General features: G+C 34.8%; 1 protein-coding gene across 1 annotated transcript; it reads right to left on the reverse strand.

Moving 5' to 3' along the window:
• Positions 1 to 15,274: 15,274 nt before the first annotated feature.
• On the reverse strand, positions 15,275 to 15,903 carry LOC104422085. Its single transcript, XM_010034311.3, has one exon. It carries the CDS (start codon positions 15,871 to 15,873, stop codon positions 15,538 to 15,540), a length of 336 nt encoding a protein of 111 aa, XP_010032613.2. The 5' UTR covers positions 15,874 to 15,903; the 3' UTR covers positions 15,275 to 15,537.
• Between the last annotated feature and the right edge of the window lie 6,071 nt (positions 15,904 to 21,974).

Raw genomic sequence — 21,974 nt, forward strand, 5'->3', positions numbered from 1 at the left:
AGGAACCTAGCGATGAACAGTTTTCCTTGCGTGATTGTAAAATCAAACATCTCTTGGTTAGTAACTTTCCTTAAAAGGATAATAAGTAACCATCCCTAGCCCGCTTAGAAGGTGAATGACTAGTCTCCATCTTTTGAAACTATTCGATGGGCAATTATTGGGCAACGAGTCCTACCTCTTCTCTTTCAAATTAAGATCCCCATTTTCTTTTTGGGTTAATACCCTGAAAAACCCTAAATTGGTACACATGTAACAAATTTACCCCAAACTATTTTTTTTATTATAAAAAACCCCAAACTGGTACACCTGTGATAAATTTACCCCAACTGACCATAAAAAACCCTAAACTTATACATTTATGATAAATTTACCCCGAACTAATTTATTCGATCATAAAAAAACCCTAAACTAGTGAATTTGTGACAATTATACCATTCGCTAAATTGGATTAACATAGGGTAAATTTGTTACAAGTGTACCAGTTTGGGTAAATTTGTCAAAGATATACCAGTTTGGGGTTTTTAGTAATCAAAAAAATAGTTTGGGATAAATTTATTACAAGTGTACCAGTTTGGGATTTTTTAGGATATTAACCCTTTGTTTTTTAGAACGCGAACAAGAGAGCATTTGATGTACTGTTCATTACAAACTGGAAAAAGATTCTTGCAGATGTCCATGGCCGCGTTTCCAAGTCATCATCATCTTAAAAAGGTCATCTCGAGAGCCATCCCATCTTGTTCCATCATCACATGAGAAGCCTAAACCTTTTGGTAATCGACCTGAAATTCAGCCGGTCTGTTCCCTAGTGCGGTTCTCTATAGGACATCATAATAGCGTCAAATGTCGCGAGGTGATTATGATGTTGACATATTTATTCCACGTTCTACCCAATTATATCTGCCCTATGATCTTTCTAAAGAAGAAATTTATCTTTCGTCCTTCAACTAGGCCCTATGATCTTTCTGAAGAAGAAATTTATCTTTCAGTCTTTCTACTTTCGTTACTTTCTTAATCAAATCCCCTGTGTTTTTTTAGTTTCTTAAATAAGTCGTTCTACTTATGCAAATTGTCTGATCAAGTACCCTTGATACCAAGTCTTGCCAAATCCAGTCAACTTGACATGTGGAAAACACCATAATGACTATATTAAATATTGTACACGTCAACACCCATGAATCACCATAGGCAGTAAATAGGCGAGGCTGGAGGAGATGCCATAACTTATTTGACCAGTTTTTGCTTTAGGTTGCTTCTATAGGTATCCATGGAGGTGATATACCACACTCTAGCATCATCTAATGGTTGTTTTAATCAGACTCTATTGGATTTTGTGTCGGGGGAATTTTATTTGATTAATTATGTGAATAGAAGAATTTGATTAGAGAAATTTTTTCGGACTTTACTAGTATAACAGTTTTTGGGCTACTATGAAAATAATAATTTGTAATGAATCACAAATTTTTAAAGAATTTTTAAAGAAGTAAATCTTATAATAATTTATAATTATTTGTTATTTGATTTTTGTGATTTATAACAGATTGTTATTCTCATAATAGATTAAAAACCATCACCGAATCATTTCTTAAATTTATATAATCTTTATAGAGAAACATATACATTTTCTTGTCCTGGTGAGTTGATAAAAATTTATAGGGTCGACTATACCCATTTGAGCCACTCAGGACTTTCCTATCGATCAGGTATACTGACGTTGTGCCGACAAAACTGGTGTCATTCAACTTCTGTCTTCGACCATCTCCGAGACATCTACTTTTTGGTGGGTGTTCATTAGTTGCTTGGATTTTGTTGAAATTTAGTAATGTCCAACCACAAATATAGGCTTTCCGTAGCATCAGCTGTTATGTCATGTTGGATGGCTTTTGTCTAGATGCTGTAAAATTCAAATCACGATAAGTGTGAGTGCCGACTAGGCACGAATTGTTCATTGGTGGTTGTCCTTGGCGCACGAAACTCTATCCTTAGGATAGAGTACATTAACAGAGAGCGTTGCTAATCCTCGTGATTCTGGCGAAAGAAGAGACTGCCTATACTTCCTCTTTTGGTGTGCTCTGGGCCGCTGTAGACCCAATGCCTTTGTCTCTGAAGTCCAATTAAGTTTTAAGATGGTTTGTTTGAAGAAAAATTATTTACTGAGAAGTTTTTTTTTCTGACTTTCTAATGTTTGGATGATAAAAAAACTAATTGGTTTATAGAAAATTTTATCCATGGATCAAAAACAATAAGCTTAGATTGAGGGGAAATGGCTTTCCCTTCTGATAAAAAGGAAATTAATATTATGTAAACCACCAAACAAATGAAAGCTAACCATTTTTTCTTGAAAATAACTTTCAAGGAAATGTTTTCATTTATCATGCAATTTCCAGTAAAATGAACGTACCCTTATTCTGAGTTTCATAATAGAGGACGATATTATATGGATTACCTTTATAAATTTTAGAAACTAAGTGGATTGCCATCTTAGATTTGTGCAGATAGCCTCAGTCATTAACAATCAAATTAGATGTCAACCAGTAAAAAAAGTTGTCGTGCCGAAAATGTGTCGTGAGAATGCTAATTCTCCCTCACATGTGACTGGACATCCGAGTCAAAATATTAGGTTCTCATGCATATATACAAATAACTTTCAGTTCAACCTGTGTGATTTGTTGGCTTTTTACTGATATCTAGTACCACGCTTCTGATTTACTTACTTTTTGCCTTGTTTACTTTGCTACTTATACACTATTCTTCCTTTTTATTTTTATTTTTATCTCTTTTCTTGAAGAAACATTTCTTAAACCAACCCACCCCATTGGTGGTCGCGTGGTTTGTGCTCAATCCCTCTTTTGGAAGGGAGTGGGTTCGAATCCCTGCGGTCGCTTGTGCGACTCACCCGTGGTTTGAGGGAGATGGGTCCCCTTGGGTCACCCCAGGTTTACGCCGCCGGCTGCCGGTTGTACGGCGGTTCTTAGGTCACCAAAAAAAAAAAAACATTTCTTAAACCAAATAAATTGGTATTCTCATAATGTAATTCGACCATAAGACAAATATTGTTGTGCAGTATGAAAAACTTTGGCAATAAGAACACTTGAAGTTGTTCTTAGGTTCACGTAATTTTGGTAATTGATTTACTCTAAAATTGGAAACTTCTGTGCGAAAGTAATAAGAATGCTCAATAGAATGGTGTTTTGGAGTTGTTATACTGATAAGATCTAATTTTATATATGTGATATCGATTCTCAAGGAAAGGAATAATGTCATGGGCAGTTCCTAAATTTTTCACAATGTTCAATGTCAGATGGACAAGTCAATTGCCAACTTGAACATCTGATGGTGTGAGGCGCCGCATCAGCGATTTTGTTAGTCTTCCTAACAGAAGGATGACATCAACACGATTCAAAATGTTCAAGGATAAATTAAACAAGAAAAATTTTGGAACTACATTAAATATTGAACAAAAGTTTCGAGACTACGCATGATATTAACCATTTAAGGAAATTGTCATACGATAGAAATGACTCAAATACTCTATCTTGTCATATCATTTACTCTGAAGTAACTAACTAAGAATAAAACATCTCAGACCATTATCTCATAGAAATAGGTTTCTTGGAAAGAGGATTGTATATGAAATGACTGACTTTTAGAAGATTGAATTGCCAATAATTGGGTTCTAGGTACCTTCATCAGTTTATTCTCAAACTTTCACCTTGCAAACCAATTTAGGTTTAATGGTACATACCAATAGGGAACAATCATACTTGTTCAATTTATCTCTCTCAACTTGGATGCCATGAGGTGAGCCTTGGAAAGGTTTCGTATGGGCAGGAGGGATTCACAGATCCTCCGGACATAGAGTGCTTGGAGCTTTGTGTTCTAGGTATCTTCATCAATTTATTCTTAAGCTATCACCTCGCAATTTAAGGATCAAAACAAAATTTGTGAAACTAAAAAGATTTCATAATAATGTAGATTTTCAACAATATGAAAGAAAACATTGTCGAATTAACTAATAATATGATTCGAGAAAATTTCACAATAATTATGGTTCAATATTTGTCAGGTTCTTTTGATGTACTAATGTCGCTGGAGTCATATATATATATTTGTCAGGTTCTTTTGATGTACTAATGTCGCTGGACTCCAGCAGGTACAGTATGGAGGAGGCAAGTGTCATGTGTACCTTCTCTCGGCCCCTTTATGAGGAATTGTGATGATCAATATTTGAAAGGGGGAGAAATTCAGCCTACAGCCTCCAAGAAGCGTTTATGCTTTATAGAACCACCTATGTACAAAACATCATGTCGCATTCATTCGTTGATTCTATGTTAATGATTTGTCACCGCAGCATGTGATTGTATCAAACTTGGATTTTACAAGAAGGCCTTCTTTAGTAGCATATATTATGAACTTTAAAATATCTCACTAATTTCACGAATCAGAAATACATCATTTGAAATACAAAAGGACGTCGTGACGGATCTAAAATAATAACTAATGGGGCCAAAAAGGACTACAAATAGTGGATGGTCAACCATCATCCGTCGGTGTGAACTTTTTTCTTTAATTGCGGTAAGTGTATGATATAAAATTTTATTATGGTAACAGCTGATACAAGAACCAAGACTTGCAGGTTACCATACTTTTTCTTGTATAGCTATCAAATTAATTTTTTTTTTCCTGAAGTATGACGTTTTTTTTTTCTTTTGCATGCTGAAGTATGACGTTGACCCTTCATATTATAAGACTATAAACGCACTATAGTACCTTCCTCAATGTCTCCTCGAGGGCTAATAGAGTTCAAGTTTTCGTACACAATTGACATTATTGAAGTAGGTGGACAGAAGAATATGAACAAAGTAATATCGTGCACTTATATTTGTGTATACTATTTCCATAGACAAGTTATATTTTGTCAAATTGAAGATCAATACTCAATTTTATTTCATATTTCATAATTAAGACCATCATTTGAAAATATTGTTATGGCTAATGATATAACCTGGAGGGGGGTGAATAGTTATAAAATAGGTTATAAAATGAAACTTCATAAATTTAACAGAATTTTTTAAGATCAAGTATAATTATGTAGGAACAATTTAATATATGCTAGAGTAATACAATGATATCAAGTACAATATGATTCTATCAGTCAAATACGGAAATCAAGCCTAGTCCACTTTTAGAAACTGATGGACACCAACAAGCTAATTTTCACTAGCAATCCTATGAGAGGTTACAATGTAGCCCGCGCTGCTTCCACCCAAAGCTAGTAGATCACACTACTAATTTTCATAAAATACTAAACACTCGTACAATTCTCAACAGTAAGTCATCACAGTAATAGTGAATAATTTGCTTAAGAAGAGTATGAGAAAGAGACTCAAACTGTAAGATGTTCTTCGTGATTGGTATCTCCTTCATTGCATGTTGAGTATTCAAGATCCATATTAATAGTCGGAAAATTTACAAGATGATCAATTAGCTATTGAAGGTAAGTCCCAACATCATCAAGAGACTGGGTTACCCGTAAAGTTAAATTTCCTAGTGACAGTGTGGTTTTCACGAATAATCCTACTCATAATAGGAAATAATCCTTATTAGCAAATTGATTGACAACTGATTAAATTTCACTCTGCATGTACATCTTTGAAAGTCTAGGCCGAAATTAATAATTAATATTCCTTAAGATTTTGACTTATTGGCAAAAGAAATATCTGGGCGTTCACAGGATGGTGTATATCAATATGCACGTCCTTCTCAGGTAATATAAAACATCACTTATATTAGCAACTTGTAAGTCTATCAAGACTTCTTGCCATTAGTCAACTTGCCAGTTGCCATCCACTTTATTTTCCTGTGTACAAATACAACCGTATGAATTTTTCACCCTGTCACGATGTATGAAATACTTTCAAGTCCTCATGAACTTTCCTCGACTTGTTAACATTCATCAAGGTTATTTTAGTCATCTTGAGTTTTTCATTCCATACTTCAGAAACTATTAGTGGTGATGGAATTTTCCTAATATCCGTACAATCCGGCGACAAGACATTTGCATTTATCCAATAATTGATAAAACCAGATAGTTTGATCATCTTCAAGATATAACAACTTTTTTTAACATATATATCATCATTAATGGCATGTAAAAATGGAAATATTTGCAACCATTGCAAGAAATATGCAAATGTGGAAATTCACTATATAGGTAACATACTATTCTAATATGTTACGGATAAAAAATTATGAGAGATCAAATTTTACCATCATGGCAATCACAATGCAGGTAAAATGAAATCATATCATACAATGCAAAAATTATGCAAAATTTTATACATAAAAATACGATATGCAAATTTCTGTACGCAAAATGATGCAATAATCTATGAAGTTCCCAATTAATTGAAACATATGTATTAACTAAATACGAAATTATAAGGCCTACAATACCCAAACAAGACGTTCAATAATGCGTAATGAATGTCAAGATTTATGAATAAAACAGAACAAATGGAAATCGACTATGAGATGAACAAAGGGCGAGCTTCTACATCAAACATTCATTAGTTCTTGAATTGATCTGGGAACGATGTTCTTCGTTCAGAACAAGCTGTGTTCAACCTTTTTGATACTGGACTTTTGAGGATGACTGCATCTTCATCGTTAAAATTTTCAAGGTTCACATGATTAGATAGGAAAGCGGACATTAAAAATTCATTGAGAGCAAAGCAAATGAAATATGGTCTCTTCTCTGGATTGATTTCCTGCAAAGTGATATAAAATCTCCAGATAAAGTGAAAAGACAGAAGGGAAAGGCCGAGAATAATCTAAGATGACCAATTCAACCTGAAAATGACAGAAATGTCCCCAAAACTTACTTTATGTATGGAATGTGATCCATTTTCATAATAACTCTAATCATGAATTTTAACCACAAAATGCAATGCAAGAGAAAGAAACTAAACCGCGACTTTTGAAGATGGGTAAAAGAGACTTTATCCGCAAGCTAAATTTCCAAATGACTCAAATTTTGGGGTAAAAAGAACATCCAAAGTGCCAAAATTTGGTACAATGGAATACTTAATTGCCAAAAATTAGGAAAATGACACTTAAGTACTACTTTCAAAAAAAAAAAATGGGACACTTGAATACCACATTTGGCAAACTTCACCGGAAATCCTACATGGAAATTTTTTTTATATTAATTTTGCTTATTTACGTGGCTCATCGGAAGGCTAACTCAACAAAGAAATACAAAATGATATCTTTTAGGCATTTAATGAATTTTAATATAAAAATTAATTAAATTAAATTAAAACCAAATTTAAGAAAAAAAAAAAGAAAGAAAGAGGAAGATGAATGAACAGCGGGCCGAGGGCTCGAGGGCTTCGCCGCCATTGCCCCACCGTCGCCAAGAAGGTGGGGAGGGTCAACCATGGTCGCCGAGCCTTGGCCACGGTGAGGGTTTGCGAGCCCTCGCCCAGATTTAAGGGGTGAGCCTTTGGCCTGCGGTGAGGGCCTCAACCTCGCCTTAGATCCCCGAGGGCTCCTTCTCGCCGGTCGCGTAACGAGGGTTGAGTCATCAGCCCTGCCAAGATTGCTGTTCATCTTACTCCTTCCCCCACCTTTTTTTTGGAAAAAAAAAATTGAGTTTTAAATTTTATTTTATTTTTATTTAATTTTTTAAAAATTTGGTTTTAAAAATAATTAATTTTTTATCAATTATTTAATCACATTAGCACGCAAAACAACATTTTTTTGCACTTGACTCACCGGAAAATCACCACGTTACGCATTTTGACCAGATTTTCTTGTTGTTGGCATTTAACGATCCATTTTGCTCCAATTTTGACATTTAAGTATTATTTTCCTAACTTTTGATATTTAAGTATCTCCTCGTGTCAAGTTTTGGCATTCTATGTGTCTTGGACTCCTCCTTTGTTTGAAAATAAAGCGAGTACTTGCATGTTAGGTGCTTAGTTAAGGGAAGATCCATCATATACACATCCAAACTAAATATTTTAAAATTTACATCTCCATATTTAAATTATTACAAAATAGAACTGGTACAAGTGCAAAATTGTGCGTATTCACAAACTTAAAACTAAGTATATCGTATATCAAAATTTCTTTATAAAATAAATATGCATGGTATTTCTTTTATTACTAGATGATGAGATTATCACAAAATTGAAAAAAATTTCAAAAGACCAAAAGTATTAAAATACAAGGAAGTAAAAGTTATGTGCAAAGTCTAAGATGTAAAATTTGTAAATTTCCTTCATTATGATTTTTTAAGAATAATTTGAGGGCCTTATCAGAACAAATGAAGAAAGATTCCGTAAAAAATAGGAGCATCCCTTCCTATTATTATATAATATGGGCCACAATCTAACTAATAAAAGACCCATCGACAACTAGCTAGAATTATTGAAGCTATAGCAAATTCTTAATATCATCACATACATTGGACTTATAGACACATATATATGGACCATTAGAGTTTAATCAACTCTTAAATGCCCAAATTTCAATAATAGCCACTGAGTATGCTCTAATAGGGATTCATCTTGTTTGTCATTAGTTGGCCAATCACTCTCCCCATAAGATGGGCATCAAATTATAGCCCACTAAGATTACTATTGTTTTAGGTTACTTCTACTATATGACATGCCGCCACATCAATGATTTCCAGTGAAATTTGATTAAAATGATTAAATTGGAATTTCTCAAAAAATTTAAAACTTAATTGGTAATTTTACAAAACTTAGATTGACTTAGCTGGCATCTGTACTATAAATTTAGAATCGGATAGTTTCCCTCTTCTTCTATCCATTAGATATTAGTGTTATTTGTCACATAAAAGGAAGAGATATACCCTTTAGTATTTTCTCGTCTTTTTCTTTTTTCGAAAATATCAACAACTATATATTTGTTTGCAAATGTCAACAACTATTTGCTAAAACAAATTGACACAAAAATCAATACATAGCCTAATAAATCTAATATCTTACAAAGCACATGTTATATTTTACATCTGTATTCAATTTATTCAGTTCCCTAACTCCCATTTATCTTGGTATTCGCTTTTAATTTTTTTTTTTTTACTTGGGATGGATATTCAATAATCCTATCCTTAAAAAATCGAATATGGAATCTCTAAATTTTTTTTTTGTTGTGGGGTTGGTTTTTTTTTTTGGGGGGGGGGATAAAACCCTCTCAATAATCACAACTACTATTAACATATCCCAATATCAGATTTCAATTTTATATTGAAGTTTCTTTCACACGATAATCATTTAAGCTCAATCTTTTAAACTTTTTTTTAAAAGCATCTCTTTGCATTTTTTTTTAAAGCAAGCATCTCTTTGCATAAGTTAAGTTGATGAAAAATAGTGGCTAGCTTTCTCTAACCATAACAAGATGGATTGAAATGTAATAGGATAGAAAGCTCTGACAAAAAAAAAAAAGGATGGCTGGCCCAAGGTGAATTATTTTTTAATAGGCTTAGACTTCGTTTGGTCATTTGGATTTTTAAAGATGTAGGATAAGAAATCCATTGATTTCTTCAAATCCTATCAATTGTTTGATAAATTGCGGATTTAAAGTCGTATATATTTACCCTATTTGGTATAATGGTACATTAGTGTAAATGAATATAAAATTTCACAAACAAAGATGATAAAAATCTCTTGCGGCACTCATGCCTACTTTATTTTTATTTTTTTTTTGTCTTTTTTCCCTCTCTTTCTTTAATTATTTTCCTTTCTATTTCTTTTTTCCCCTTCATCATTCTCTAATAAGATTTTGTTAAATAATAAAATGTGCTAATATACTAAAATATCTAAAATATTTAATAAATATAAATATATATTGAATTTTATTTTAAGATATAATTAAATTTGAATATATAAATAAAAATAAGATTAAATTAAAAAACTAAATTTATTTTATTTTGAATTTCTTATATTAAAATTCAAATATAATTTATATTGAAATATAATTTTAATTTTATTAATTTAAGAAGCTTTTGTTTGAGAAAATAATTTTCCTATTATGGATAGTATAAATCTTATCCATCTCTATCCCACCTCCCCCATAGGATACATTTATTCAATCATATCCCCTTTTTTATACAACTTTATCCTATCTTAAGCAAGTATCAAAAGCAATCCTGAATGTTATCCCAACTACCAGACACAACCTTAATGATTAGTGGATACACTTCTCTCAAAATTTAAATCAAAGAAAAATCAAGAAATTTCTTGTTCAATCAAGAAAAAGAAAAAAAAAAAGAGTTTATGATAAGTGTCACCCCAATCAACCAATCATATAATTGTATGATCACCTAAGTACATTAGTTTATACCTTTCTTAACCAACGTTAATAGTTTTCGACTCTAAACCTAACAATAGACCTGACCATATTAACAATCGTGTCACAAATCACCAAAATCAAATAAAGACATTTTCCATGTACAATATTATATTGAGAGACATAAGTCCGAAGCCCCATTTATGGAAACAATGCCTCAATGTTAATTGTCATGTGAAAATATTTTTTCCCTTTATCAATTATTTAAATAGAGTCAAGAGAATCTATGTAATAACCATTAAATGTGTTTGGCCTATTAGCGAAGGTTTGCCTGTCTTTCATATTATTAGAAACTCGATGCATGTCGTAATTGAATTTGTGGCAAGAGTTGTGCTACATTACCTAGTTGCAGCATATCTTGTATAGAGAGACTTCCTAATTGTCAAAGTATTTCAATAGGTATTAGTGAAACTAGAAAGGCTGATGGTAGTCCTCACTCCTTGGGTCCCTAAATTTCCATTAAAATCAAGGGAAGAAATTGTAAAAGATATTCTACTTCCATATTAGTTAAAATTCATTGTCCAGCCCCCACAATGTGAAATTCTTGGTTCGCAATTACTGATGGAAATGCGATAAGGGGTTCGCAAACCTCAATATTTTGGGCCGCAAGTGGCACGGAGTAGCTATGTTTGAATTCAGAGATTCGGTAACTTGTGTGGGGACGTCCAATAGGGAACCCTGGCGTTGATGGGCTCTCCACCCTTTTACCTTTTGGAAAAAAGAGAATCTTTCTAATAACCTCCGAAGAAAAAATAAAAAGAAACGACGAAGTCTTTGTCGACCGAACCTATGAGAGAGAGAGAGAGCCAAATTTTTATATAAAAAAACTGAAAAAGAAACCAGAAACTTAAAAAAGAGAAACAAAAAAATCCGAAAGAAGAGCACGATAAAGGAGCACGGAGAATAAGGATGTCCACGAGGGTTTTTGGCCTCGAATGGAGCGGGGCCCCCGCCCCACCTTCGCCATGACATCGTCGGACTTGCTTTTCGATCACATCCTTGGCAACGCAGATCTATAGATCCCCCAAATTTTTTTGTGATTTTTTCTCTAACTCAATCGTCGAAGATAGTGACTACGGTGTTTATGATGTTGAAATCTAAAGATCGAATCATTCGAAGAGGGATTTTCTTTTTCCTTTCCAAGGATTTCAACATACCATTCCGCCATCGTAGCTAGGAGAAGAAAACATGTGACCTGTATTTTATGAAACGATCAATAGTTCTTTGAAATAGACACACCGGCAAACAGTAACGAAATCAACAGCACACTCTGAAACGATAGATGCATATTTTTGCCATGAGTTTCACATAGAAATCATTCAAATTGATACCAATATCTGACATTGTGGAAAATTATCTAAAAAGTTTTAACCCATTATATTTTTATCAATTCAATCATAAACCTCTTTACTTATGTCAATTAAGCTCTAAACATATTCATATTTTATAAATTGAGTCAATTCGGTCAATTTTAACTAAAAATTGCTGACATGGATATCAATCATCCTATATGGAACAGCTGACGGTAACGTGAATAATTTTTATATTATTTTTTCAAAATATTCTTTTCTTTTTATAACTTTGGCTAGCAAGATCCACAACCAACCATTGCTAGCCATTAGCGAGGGCCACAACACCTGTAGCTAGTGAGCTCACATAGCCAAAGCTGTAAAAAATAAACAAAGAGAAGAAAAGAAAAAAATAAAAATAAATCGAAAAATTAATAAAATGTTATTAAAAATTATTCTTGTCGGTTCCAAGTTTTGTTTAGGTTCTAAATAGAACTTGAAACCAAATTATTCCTATAGGTTTCTAATTTTGGAACATAGAACATGACCCTACATACTAGGAATGTAGAATTTATTCTATCATAGGTTAGGGTCAGTTCCAAAACGTATCCACATTTCAGTTGTACTCTTAATTGAATGATTTTTCTAATGACCACCATTTGCTACAATCCACTTATAACAACTCATAATTAGATACATGGAAATTATGAAATATTAATAAAGGAAAAGTCTTAGTCATGGATATTGCCGAAAATAAAAGCTCAAATTAGTGATTTCATATTATTATCATAGAATGCCGTACGATGGCATGAAAACATAGATAAGAAAAACACAAAAAACTTATTTCAGGTTCGGGGTTTCAAATGAAACTCCTAATTTCACTTGGAATCTATCATTCAAAACAAGATCCCTAATTTTTTAAATTTGAAAACTATTTTGGATATTTTAGAACTTGGAACTGATCACTCTATCCTGTAACCATGCTCACCACTACAAATTAGCATTGGCTACACTACATAAACGCTAATAATTTTCAACCAAAAGTTAGCTAAATGGACTCAATTATCAAAATGTAAAAATGTTTATGACTTAATTAATAAAATTAAAATATTTAGAATTGAATTGGTAAAAGCGTAATAAATTGATGATATTTTGAATAATTTTCTCTTGAGGAAATTGCAAATTTCCATTTTTTTTTTCTTTCATTTCTTTTTGTGTACCAGAAAAGACCCTATACAAAGTGTCACAATAATGGTCGAGGAACAGATAAGCTGGTGGGTCTCTCTCTCTCTCTCATATTGATTTTCGATTGATTGGAAAAGAATCAGATGAGGGAAACAGGGGTTGTGCTAGCGCGGACGAAGCATGCAGCGGTCGCAAAGAGAGTTTAGGGTGTGGGGCTTCACGATTAGGATGCGCACGTGAGCGTGGTTAAAGCTGCCTTTGACCAATCAAACCCTTGTCGGATCTACTGCCACCCCCGAATCGTCTTGGCAATTCCTCGCCGGCCCCCCACCCCGCGACCCCACTCCCCACGAATTCACACATCACTTCCATTCATCTCCTTCTAAAAAGTTTAAAACCCTAAAAATCACCTAACAACCATCAAAGTAGCAAAGTTCCGAATTGACTTTCCAGCACCCGTTAATTTTGAAGGATTAACATTGAGCATAGTGAATATTTTATTATTAAATCACACTTTCAATTACAAGATATGATATCAAAATCGAAGGCACCGAGTTTAAATTTTTCAAGCAAATATTTGTCTTCCCATTATATATTTCTATGCTTCCTGCCCAATTGGCCAAGTGTTATAATATTAATATATCAAATTACGCCTCTATTTATTGGCTTAAAAAGTTTAGAATAATTTACAAAGATCACATGAAAGCTCTTACTATGCATCTTGTATCTGGTACCATCGGCAAATTAAACATGTAATTTTTTTACTAATTATCCACATATCAACAACGATAGATGTGAATTTTACCGAAAAAAGAAGAAGAAGAAAAACAACAATAGATGTGAAGCAATTGAAAAAAAGGTTATGTATCTTGTTTACTCAAATAATCATCCTTGTTGCAATACTTGATTCTAATGCATCACCTCACCTAATATATCTATGGCATGATATAACAAGTGACATTTATTATACTAATTTTATTTTCTTTTTTATTCGTTTTTTGGGTTGGTCGACAATGTTACTATCTTGGGCCCCACGAGGGAAAAAGCAAGCCCACTTTTCCCCCTCCGTTTCACTCAATTTCGGGGACCAAAATGCAAAACAGTAGGAATACCGACTACTGTGTTGGATTCTGACTTATCCCTGAGCACCCAACACGCGTTGCACGAGCGAAACCACTTAGATTCCAATGTATTCATGGCCCCTTCTTTTTGTTTGACATGAAAGGACCCTCTTGCTTATGCTAAAGGTAAGATCACATCCCCCAAAAAAATTAAAAGTACATATAGAAAAAGGTCTAAAAAGACATCAAAGGTCTTAAAATGTACTTAATAACTGCATTCCAAGAAGTATTTATTTTGAGAGATGATGATATAAGTATGATATGCACTTGAAAGAACCTAACCTCACATAAATTTTTGGGAACACTCTAAATATTTTTACCTCTACATAAGCATTAGAATGAATTCTACATTCTTCCGAAGATTTCATTGACAATTTTTTAATTCCTTCTAATGGAGGATCCAAATTGCATCGCAATAAGAAAAAACCCTAGTTTTTTTTTTCAGGAATAATTATGTAATTGTGAGTTAAGCTGCAAGCGCTAATGGTTATTACTTGGACTAAATTTGCTTGGTTCATGAAGAAATTTAAGCCAAATTTAACCACATCGGCAAACTACGACATGTTCAAGTGTAAGCAGACACATAATCGAGACAAACTAACTTATACACAACGTATAAGTCTTTGGGTATAAGCAATGTTGTGATAAGAATCTTGATTCAACGAACTAGAGCTAATCAAAGCAACTCCCGCTTATGGAAGCATATGCTTCACTTTATATACATCTTTCTAAATATAATAAGATAGCAAAGGAATGACCTGAGAGTCTGCATAAGTCCTTGGAGAAAAGCAGGAGGCATTTGGAAAAAACGAAGAATCAAAACATAAAATTTTTTGCATTTCCGTTCACAATTTGAGACAGGCTTTTGAGATTGTCCCAGATCGAAAGCGCTCCCCCCCGCGTTCATTCATTTCATGGAGACGTAAAGGTGTCATAATCTGGTACAGCACTCATGTGATCAGCATAAGTTGCTTTCAGCTTCAAAGATCTGATATATCATAGCTTGACTTGACAATACAAAACAAAAGCAAAACGAAGAGCCTACCAAAAACAAGAAAATGACACAAGCTATTAAAGGGTCGCTCTTTCTTCCTAATAACTGCTTACCCGGTACTTGGTACTTACCTAATCGAAAGCGTCTAGCTTTGGCATGAATCTCCTTAGTTTGAGATTAGGTAATATCATTTTTTGAATAAAGGAACTAGATGAAGTGAGATCAGCCACCGGATTAAGTTGCAAAGCCAAGCAGCAGTGTCAAAATGTAATGCAGAAAGGCATGAAAGAACTGAGAAACAGATCGTATGATTCAGGGGCTGTTTCATTCTCTACTCTCTTCTGAGTTACTGTGAAACCTACGAATGTAAAGCTCTTGGTACAAAGAATTTCCCATCAGATAACAAAACCTAACAAAAAGCAACAGCAGTCTAACATTTCTCGCTATTTACAATTGCAAGAACCAGATCGGAACTTGGCTAAGATGGGCTAATTTGGCTCCGATAAAGAAACCTCGAATGATGGAGAGAGAGAGAGAGAGAGAGAGGGAGAGAGAGAGAGAGGGTTTGAGTTTAGTCGTGCCAACAGAGGAGCATGACGACGCATCTTCGGATGATGTAGATCCTGCTCTTTTGTTCTTTCAAGTACCCTCCGAGTCTCCGGCAGGATGCTTTCGATCTCTTGGAGTCTCCTACTGTTGCTGACGAAGACGTGCTGTTCATCATCATCTTCATGTTTTGTTTTGTCCGCGCGCGTAGAGACCCACTTCTGAACTTTGCTGGTATTTCCCAGAGAGAGAGAGAGAGAGAGAGAGAGATTTGTATCAGAAGCACAAGCACAAACGCACACCTCTTGAAGGAGTTGCTACTGCAAATTATTTTCCTCTGCTTGGACTGCGAAGGTGGCATGGGGGAGGGGCTTCTTATACTGGAAGCTTGTGTGGGGATTCGTGGTCCCTTGATTCTTAAAGCTTAAAAGAAAGGTATAGAATACCGGAGAGAGATGATTTTTTTTTTTTTTTGCTTTTGGAAAATGTGCTTGTTTTCTTTTAAAGATATAATGACGATATTTTCTTCTTATACATAAAATGAAATTCTTAATTTATGCAATTGAATTTATGACGAGTGGACTGGAACGACCGGTCGTTCTAAGGAAGTAAAGTGTAACTACATGCATGATGCATCTTATGCAATAAATGATGTGAAAAAATGGATAATTGTTCAACACTTAATTTAAGTCTATCGTATTTTAGCATTTATTTTTATGAAAGAAAGTAGCTCCATAGAAGTACTTGCTTATGTGACAATTGTGTCAATGTAATTTTTTTTTTTTTTGGGGTGGGTGGGGGGGGGGGGGTGTTAGGACATGTGTGTCTTTTAGCTAACGAATTTTACATCCATTTGGAATGTTAAATGCATGCATCCGATTCTTTCCCTATCACCATCTAGTGAAACGAAAGTCACAAGCATGCGAAGTGGGTCTCATATATACAAATTCACCTTGGCGCAAAAAAAAAAAAAAAAAAAAACAGGTGTTGTGCTATGAATGGGTAACCTTACCATCTACCTCCTTTACTGCTTCTTCCTCTTCTTCTTATAGCTATTTATTTTTTATTAACGATCCTTCAAAAACCCACTTTGGAATTAACCTAGTGCCGAAGACATTCTCATGCTTTCGGCTCAGAACTAACTGTAATGGGTTTCGATTCTTACTATGGAGACTCGAATTTAAGTGAGAGGTTATAACGGCAAATTATCATTTTAATTTTCTTCCGGATAACCGGTCAACTACAGTTGTGCCTGTAAGTTATAAAAATGAACAATTTTCCAAAGAATAAAACATGAACATATAGATAAGATTTACATGCATTATGACTCAATGATCCCCGATAATTTCGTCAAACTTAGTTGTTATGCACATTGCTTATGTAAATCAAATTGCTTGCTCATGAACCAAGTCAATGGGCAATTATATCTGTCTCTTATGTTCCTCTGTTTCTTTAATAGGTCATGATACACCAATTATGCATCCATCTGTAACATCTCAGCGACGACATCGTCTCCACTAAGAATTGCAGAAGAACGAGCTGGAGCTCGTGCAATTCAACTTATGGACCACACAGTACAAACATAGCTACAGGCAAAAAGCCCCTGATCATATTCATCCACGATTCTCACAGGTGTCTTTACGTCGACCACAAAACATGGGGCGCCTTCGTTAAAACAAGACCGGTCAAAGTTGGTGTCATGTGATTCCTGCATACGTACGAGAGTAAAATCCGAACTCGAATTCTCTGTCAGGCCAATTGGAATACGCATTTCTTAGCTGTTTTCTTGGTTGTGCTCGTGGCACCAGGAAGACCCTTTCTTCTGATTAAGCCACGGATTGCTTCGTCCTCTGCTGCTATAGTTGTTGAACTGTAGAGCTCTTAATGCAATGATAACGAGGGGGTACTTAGGTACTGAACAAGATCAGTTTAATTATAGGGCTCGAAGCTCGAAGCTCGAAGCTCGACGGACTGATTAAATTACTAGGTTCGTCTGCACAGCGACTTGGAACCTAAACAAACTCAAATATTATTTAATCAAAGTGTGTTTAGCATAGGGAAGTCATAATCCCACACGTCTAATCTCGTGCTCCACAAGACTTGAGTTTTTTTCAACTGCTGCTTCCTTTCGTATCACGCCGTACGAAGAGAGTATCTTCTTTGTGTGCATTTATGTGTTTGTGTTCCTTTTTTTCTTCTTTTTCCATCTTTTTTTCCAGCATCACGACGCGACAGTAATCTCGGGTCTTTCTAAGGATCCTTTGTTAGTGAAGCTATGATCATTAATTACCCTCGGCTGACTGCAAATGCAAATAAAATTTCTTTATCACGTGTCTTAATTTTCACAAGATATATGAATGCGGCTTTGAGAAAGTTTTATAAATGTTAAGAGAAACATCATTTTGAGCCCATATATGCTACATACGAAGTAAAGAAATTCAGGATAGAAAAAAGGGTAAAATTGTAAAAACCCAATTATAAAAATGAGAACTAACCTAATCCTTCATAATCGTAGGCACGAAAGAATTCCACTTTTTTGCCTTTTTATATATATTTTTGTTGTGCGACCGAAAGAGATATGAAGTTTCTGGGATGTCTTCTCTGGACAGGTGTGCATTACGTCTCCTTTCTCCCAACACTCCAGTCAGATAAACTGCGGCATAAATTCTACATTATTCACCTTGACTGAGGTTTCATAAATAATAGAGGCTTTTTGCCTCCGATCTACGAGTCAAAGTCCAAGTCAACTTTTTGCTTTCCATCATTGCTGCCTCACTAAGCTAAATAGGACTGACTGAGAAGGGGCTTAAAGGAGCTTAGAGCCCCTGCAAGTCCCCCGTCACTTTCTTCTTTTTTTCTTCTTAGCATGAGATATAAACCTATAATTTATCTTGTCAGAGGTCCAAAAATCTGGTTCTGTATGCTCTACTGGCCTCATTAAGTTAGAAGAAGATGAAAAGAATCAAACTGAGAAGCCTCGGACATCCATACCATACACGATTCAATAAGTCTCAAGACCTTTTCAGATGCACTACCCATTACTCAACGTAAATAGGATTTCAAATAGAGTCAGCACAAAGTACAAAATGACTAGACCCACAGTTCTTTCAATTCAAATTAAAGTGATTTGGCACGCCTAGAAAATGAAAATACTTTCTCTGGTTGGAGTACTATTGTTTCCTTTTGCCCTAAATCAGTGACCATGACAACACAAGAGCCAACTAACAGACGGCCCCCTTTCTCTCAGTTGAACAATCATATGATGGTGCTCAATGTGGATCCCCTAAAAATCTCCCAGGGGTAGAGACAATGACAAATTCTTATTACCTGTAATGCAAATTCAACCGGGCCATAGATAATTTAATTATAAATATCCTAGGCCCCATTTGATGCATGGGCTTGACTCAAAGGGACAAGATTTCTTTTTCTTATTTGTTTTTATGATCAAAGCGGCATTATTTTTAGGTTTTCTAAAGGGGAAAAAGTGCCACAAAAAAGAAGAAGAAGAAGAAGAAGAAGAAGAAGAGAATCAAAATGGGCAGAACATAAAATGGAAGTTGGGCAGAACATAAAATGGAGATAGCAAAAGCTGGAGATGGGCCTTACTTGTCTAAGATTGCATTGAATTCCATGCGAAAAATGACTCAGATCAATCATGTTAGGTAGGGTCCCCCCAACTAAAAATTAAAATAAATAAGTATAACCCATTTAAAAAATAAGCAAGAAATAGGGATCCAATAAGAGAGAGAGAGAAAGAAAGAGAGAGAGAGATTCTGCGAAAGCAGACAAAGCTCATTAATCTTACTCAAAAAAAAATGTTGACTTCTATGACAAAAAGAGGGAACAGTGCTGTTGCTTGTCCCCGAGTGTTATGTTCCTCATCTTGTACATGGGAAAATGAATTTCGGATTAGGGAGAGGACAAGGCTGTACCGTACAAGGAGGGCATGTCAGCACGTGACGAGCTCGTGAGGGACATGGTCGCTGCCCCAACCCCGGTGAGCATCCCAGATTTTTGTTCTGATGCTCTTCACTACCGACTGCTTGTCGACATGATGCTTCGTCAAGCTCCCTTTTGCTCGCCAACACGACATGGGCGTCGAAAAATCTGGTCACTGGAGGTGAGGAGATCGATGGAGATATTTTTGTTTAATCTTCGGTTGGTGATTCTTAGAAAGATTTTTGTGGGCACCTTGACCCTCGAGAGTTGATTGAGTTCAGTGAATGGGAAGTGCTTTGGGTTCAGTGCTGTGTGCTCGGTTTCGTCTTTTGTTCTCGGAAAGTGGCGAGAAGCTTCTTTGCGCAACAATAGATACTGGGATTCGAAATCATGGGAGCAGGTGATATCCAGAGAAATCTACTTCTGTTTTGTCATGGGAATTATTATATGCAAGAGACATTTGGAATGAAAGTTGATATTGAAAGTTGAAAACGTCCGAACTTCCGATTCAATGCCTTAAGTTTTTAGGTTAGATATTCTAACGTGTTATCGTAGCATATGAATTCCGCAAATAAGTGATATGAGATGTTCGGAATAATGCATGCAATTCAACTAGTGGGACTTGAATAAACGAAATAAACTGAGATAAAACTTGGCTCCGATGCCATCATTGAAAGCCCAACTCAAAATTAATAGGTGAAGAAGAGACCATATATCTAAAGAGTATGAAAATCTAGTAGACAAACAATGTATGATACTCTAATATCCCCTCTTACGTGCAAGCCAGATTAGGAATAATATGTGGAACTTGATGAGAATGGGGCTAGATACATGAAATAAACTGGGTCAAAACTTGACTTTAATATCGAGCTAGACTATACAAACCCAATCGAGGGTGCCGGCCGCATTTGTTGAGGGGTGTAATTGATCCATTCCTCTTCAAAATATATTTATTTGTACCTATAAATATTTTTAGTATATTTAATTTGAGTCATCATTTCTTGAGTCTCGACATCACTATATGTTTTCTTAAAAAAAATCCAAGTAATTACAAGAAAACATGTGCAAATAAACCACTCTACTATCTCAATTCTTAAAAAGAATTAGGTTAACTGAAAATTAAGAATAATGTGATTTTTATTGACCATTTATTTTTAGTACATGAAAAATGCTTTCTATCGCTCAAGTAATTTTCCGTCATTCAAATGTTGGAAAGTTTGAAAGCACTTTTTCTAGAAATGATTTTTCGTCAAACAAATGGATCTTTATATGCTGCTTTAGTTTCTTAAAGCGCTTATTTGTGTGTAGTTTAAGTTGAAACCATCGCATATGCCCTAATTTGAAATAACATGTTGGTAAATAGAATGATGTGATTTTTTATTGGTCGGTGATTGATATTAGTGGACCCTTATTTGGTTGTGGGATCAGAATGCATATATATTGCTAGAGAAGGAATGCATAATTTTGTTTGGAGATCGTCTAAATTTAGAGAGTTAATTGACATCTTAAATTGATCGAATTTCATGATTGAAGGTCTGAGATTATTTTCTTTATTTTCTTAATTTCATTTTTCTCCCCATTTTCCTTTCACTTTCCGCTATAATCCTAAGCTAACATCACCACTGTCCTCAGCCTCTGGTCCCGTAAAATCTCTCTCTCTCTCTCTCTCTCTCTCTCTCTCTCTCTCTCTCCACCTTCAACAAAAGCTTCGCTAAGGGTCGAAGGCCTTCGATTTGAGACCTTCAGCTCGGATCGGCAACTTCAACATCGAATCCAATGAAGAAGTTTGTTGACCTTTGAGATTAGAGGTCGGCCACGGTGGAGGACCATAAAATCTGAGGTCATCAACCGTCAATCCATGGCAAGCGGGGTTGAGAGAGAGAGAGAGGAGCCGCCTAGTGGTTGCCGTGGTGACAAAAGTTCCCCAATAACAAGGATAATCAACTAAAAAATCATAAATTTATTGCATGATAGTCATTTATTCAGTCCTAAATTTTTCAGTTAAGCCAATTTAAATAAAATATTTTAACAATTTGTCAATATAATCATTTCGGTCAATTTTGGCCGAAAATTATTCATATGAATACTAATCGACCTACGCAGCACGAAAGACCATATTAGAAAATCATCAAAAGATTTAAAGCTAAATTGGTTAAATTATAAGGTTTAGGATTGAATTTGCTAACATATAATAGGTTTAAGAATTTTTTGACAATCTTCCTCCAATAGGGGGTGATGGACCTTCAGGTCAGATCGAGACCTTCAACGTCTAATCCAAGGTAGAACATTGTTGACCTTTAAGATTAAAGGGCGGCCTTGGGCTAGCAAGAGCAAGAGAAAAAAAAAGAAGGATCAGGGAAAAAGAAAAAAAAGGAAAAGAGAAGAAAATAAAAAAGGAAATAACTAAATAATTCTATTAGAAATTAATTACATCAATGTCAATCGTGCCATGTAAGACAACTAATATTCATGCCAGCAGTTTCGGCAAAAATTGCTGGATGTACTAAATTGGCAAAACGTGAA

Source organism: Eucalyptus grandis, chromosome 10 (assembly GCF_016545825.1).
Source record: "Eucalyptus grandis isolate ANBG69807.140 chromosome 10, ASM1654582v1, whole genome shotgun sequence".
NCBI lineage: Eukaryota > Viridiplantae > Streptophyta > Magnoliopsida > Myrtales > Myrtaceae > Eucalyptus > Eucalyptus grandis.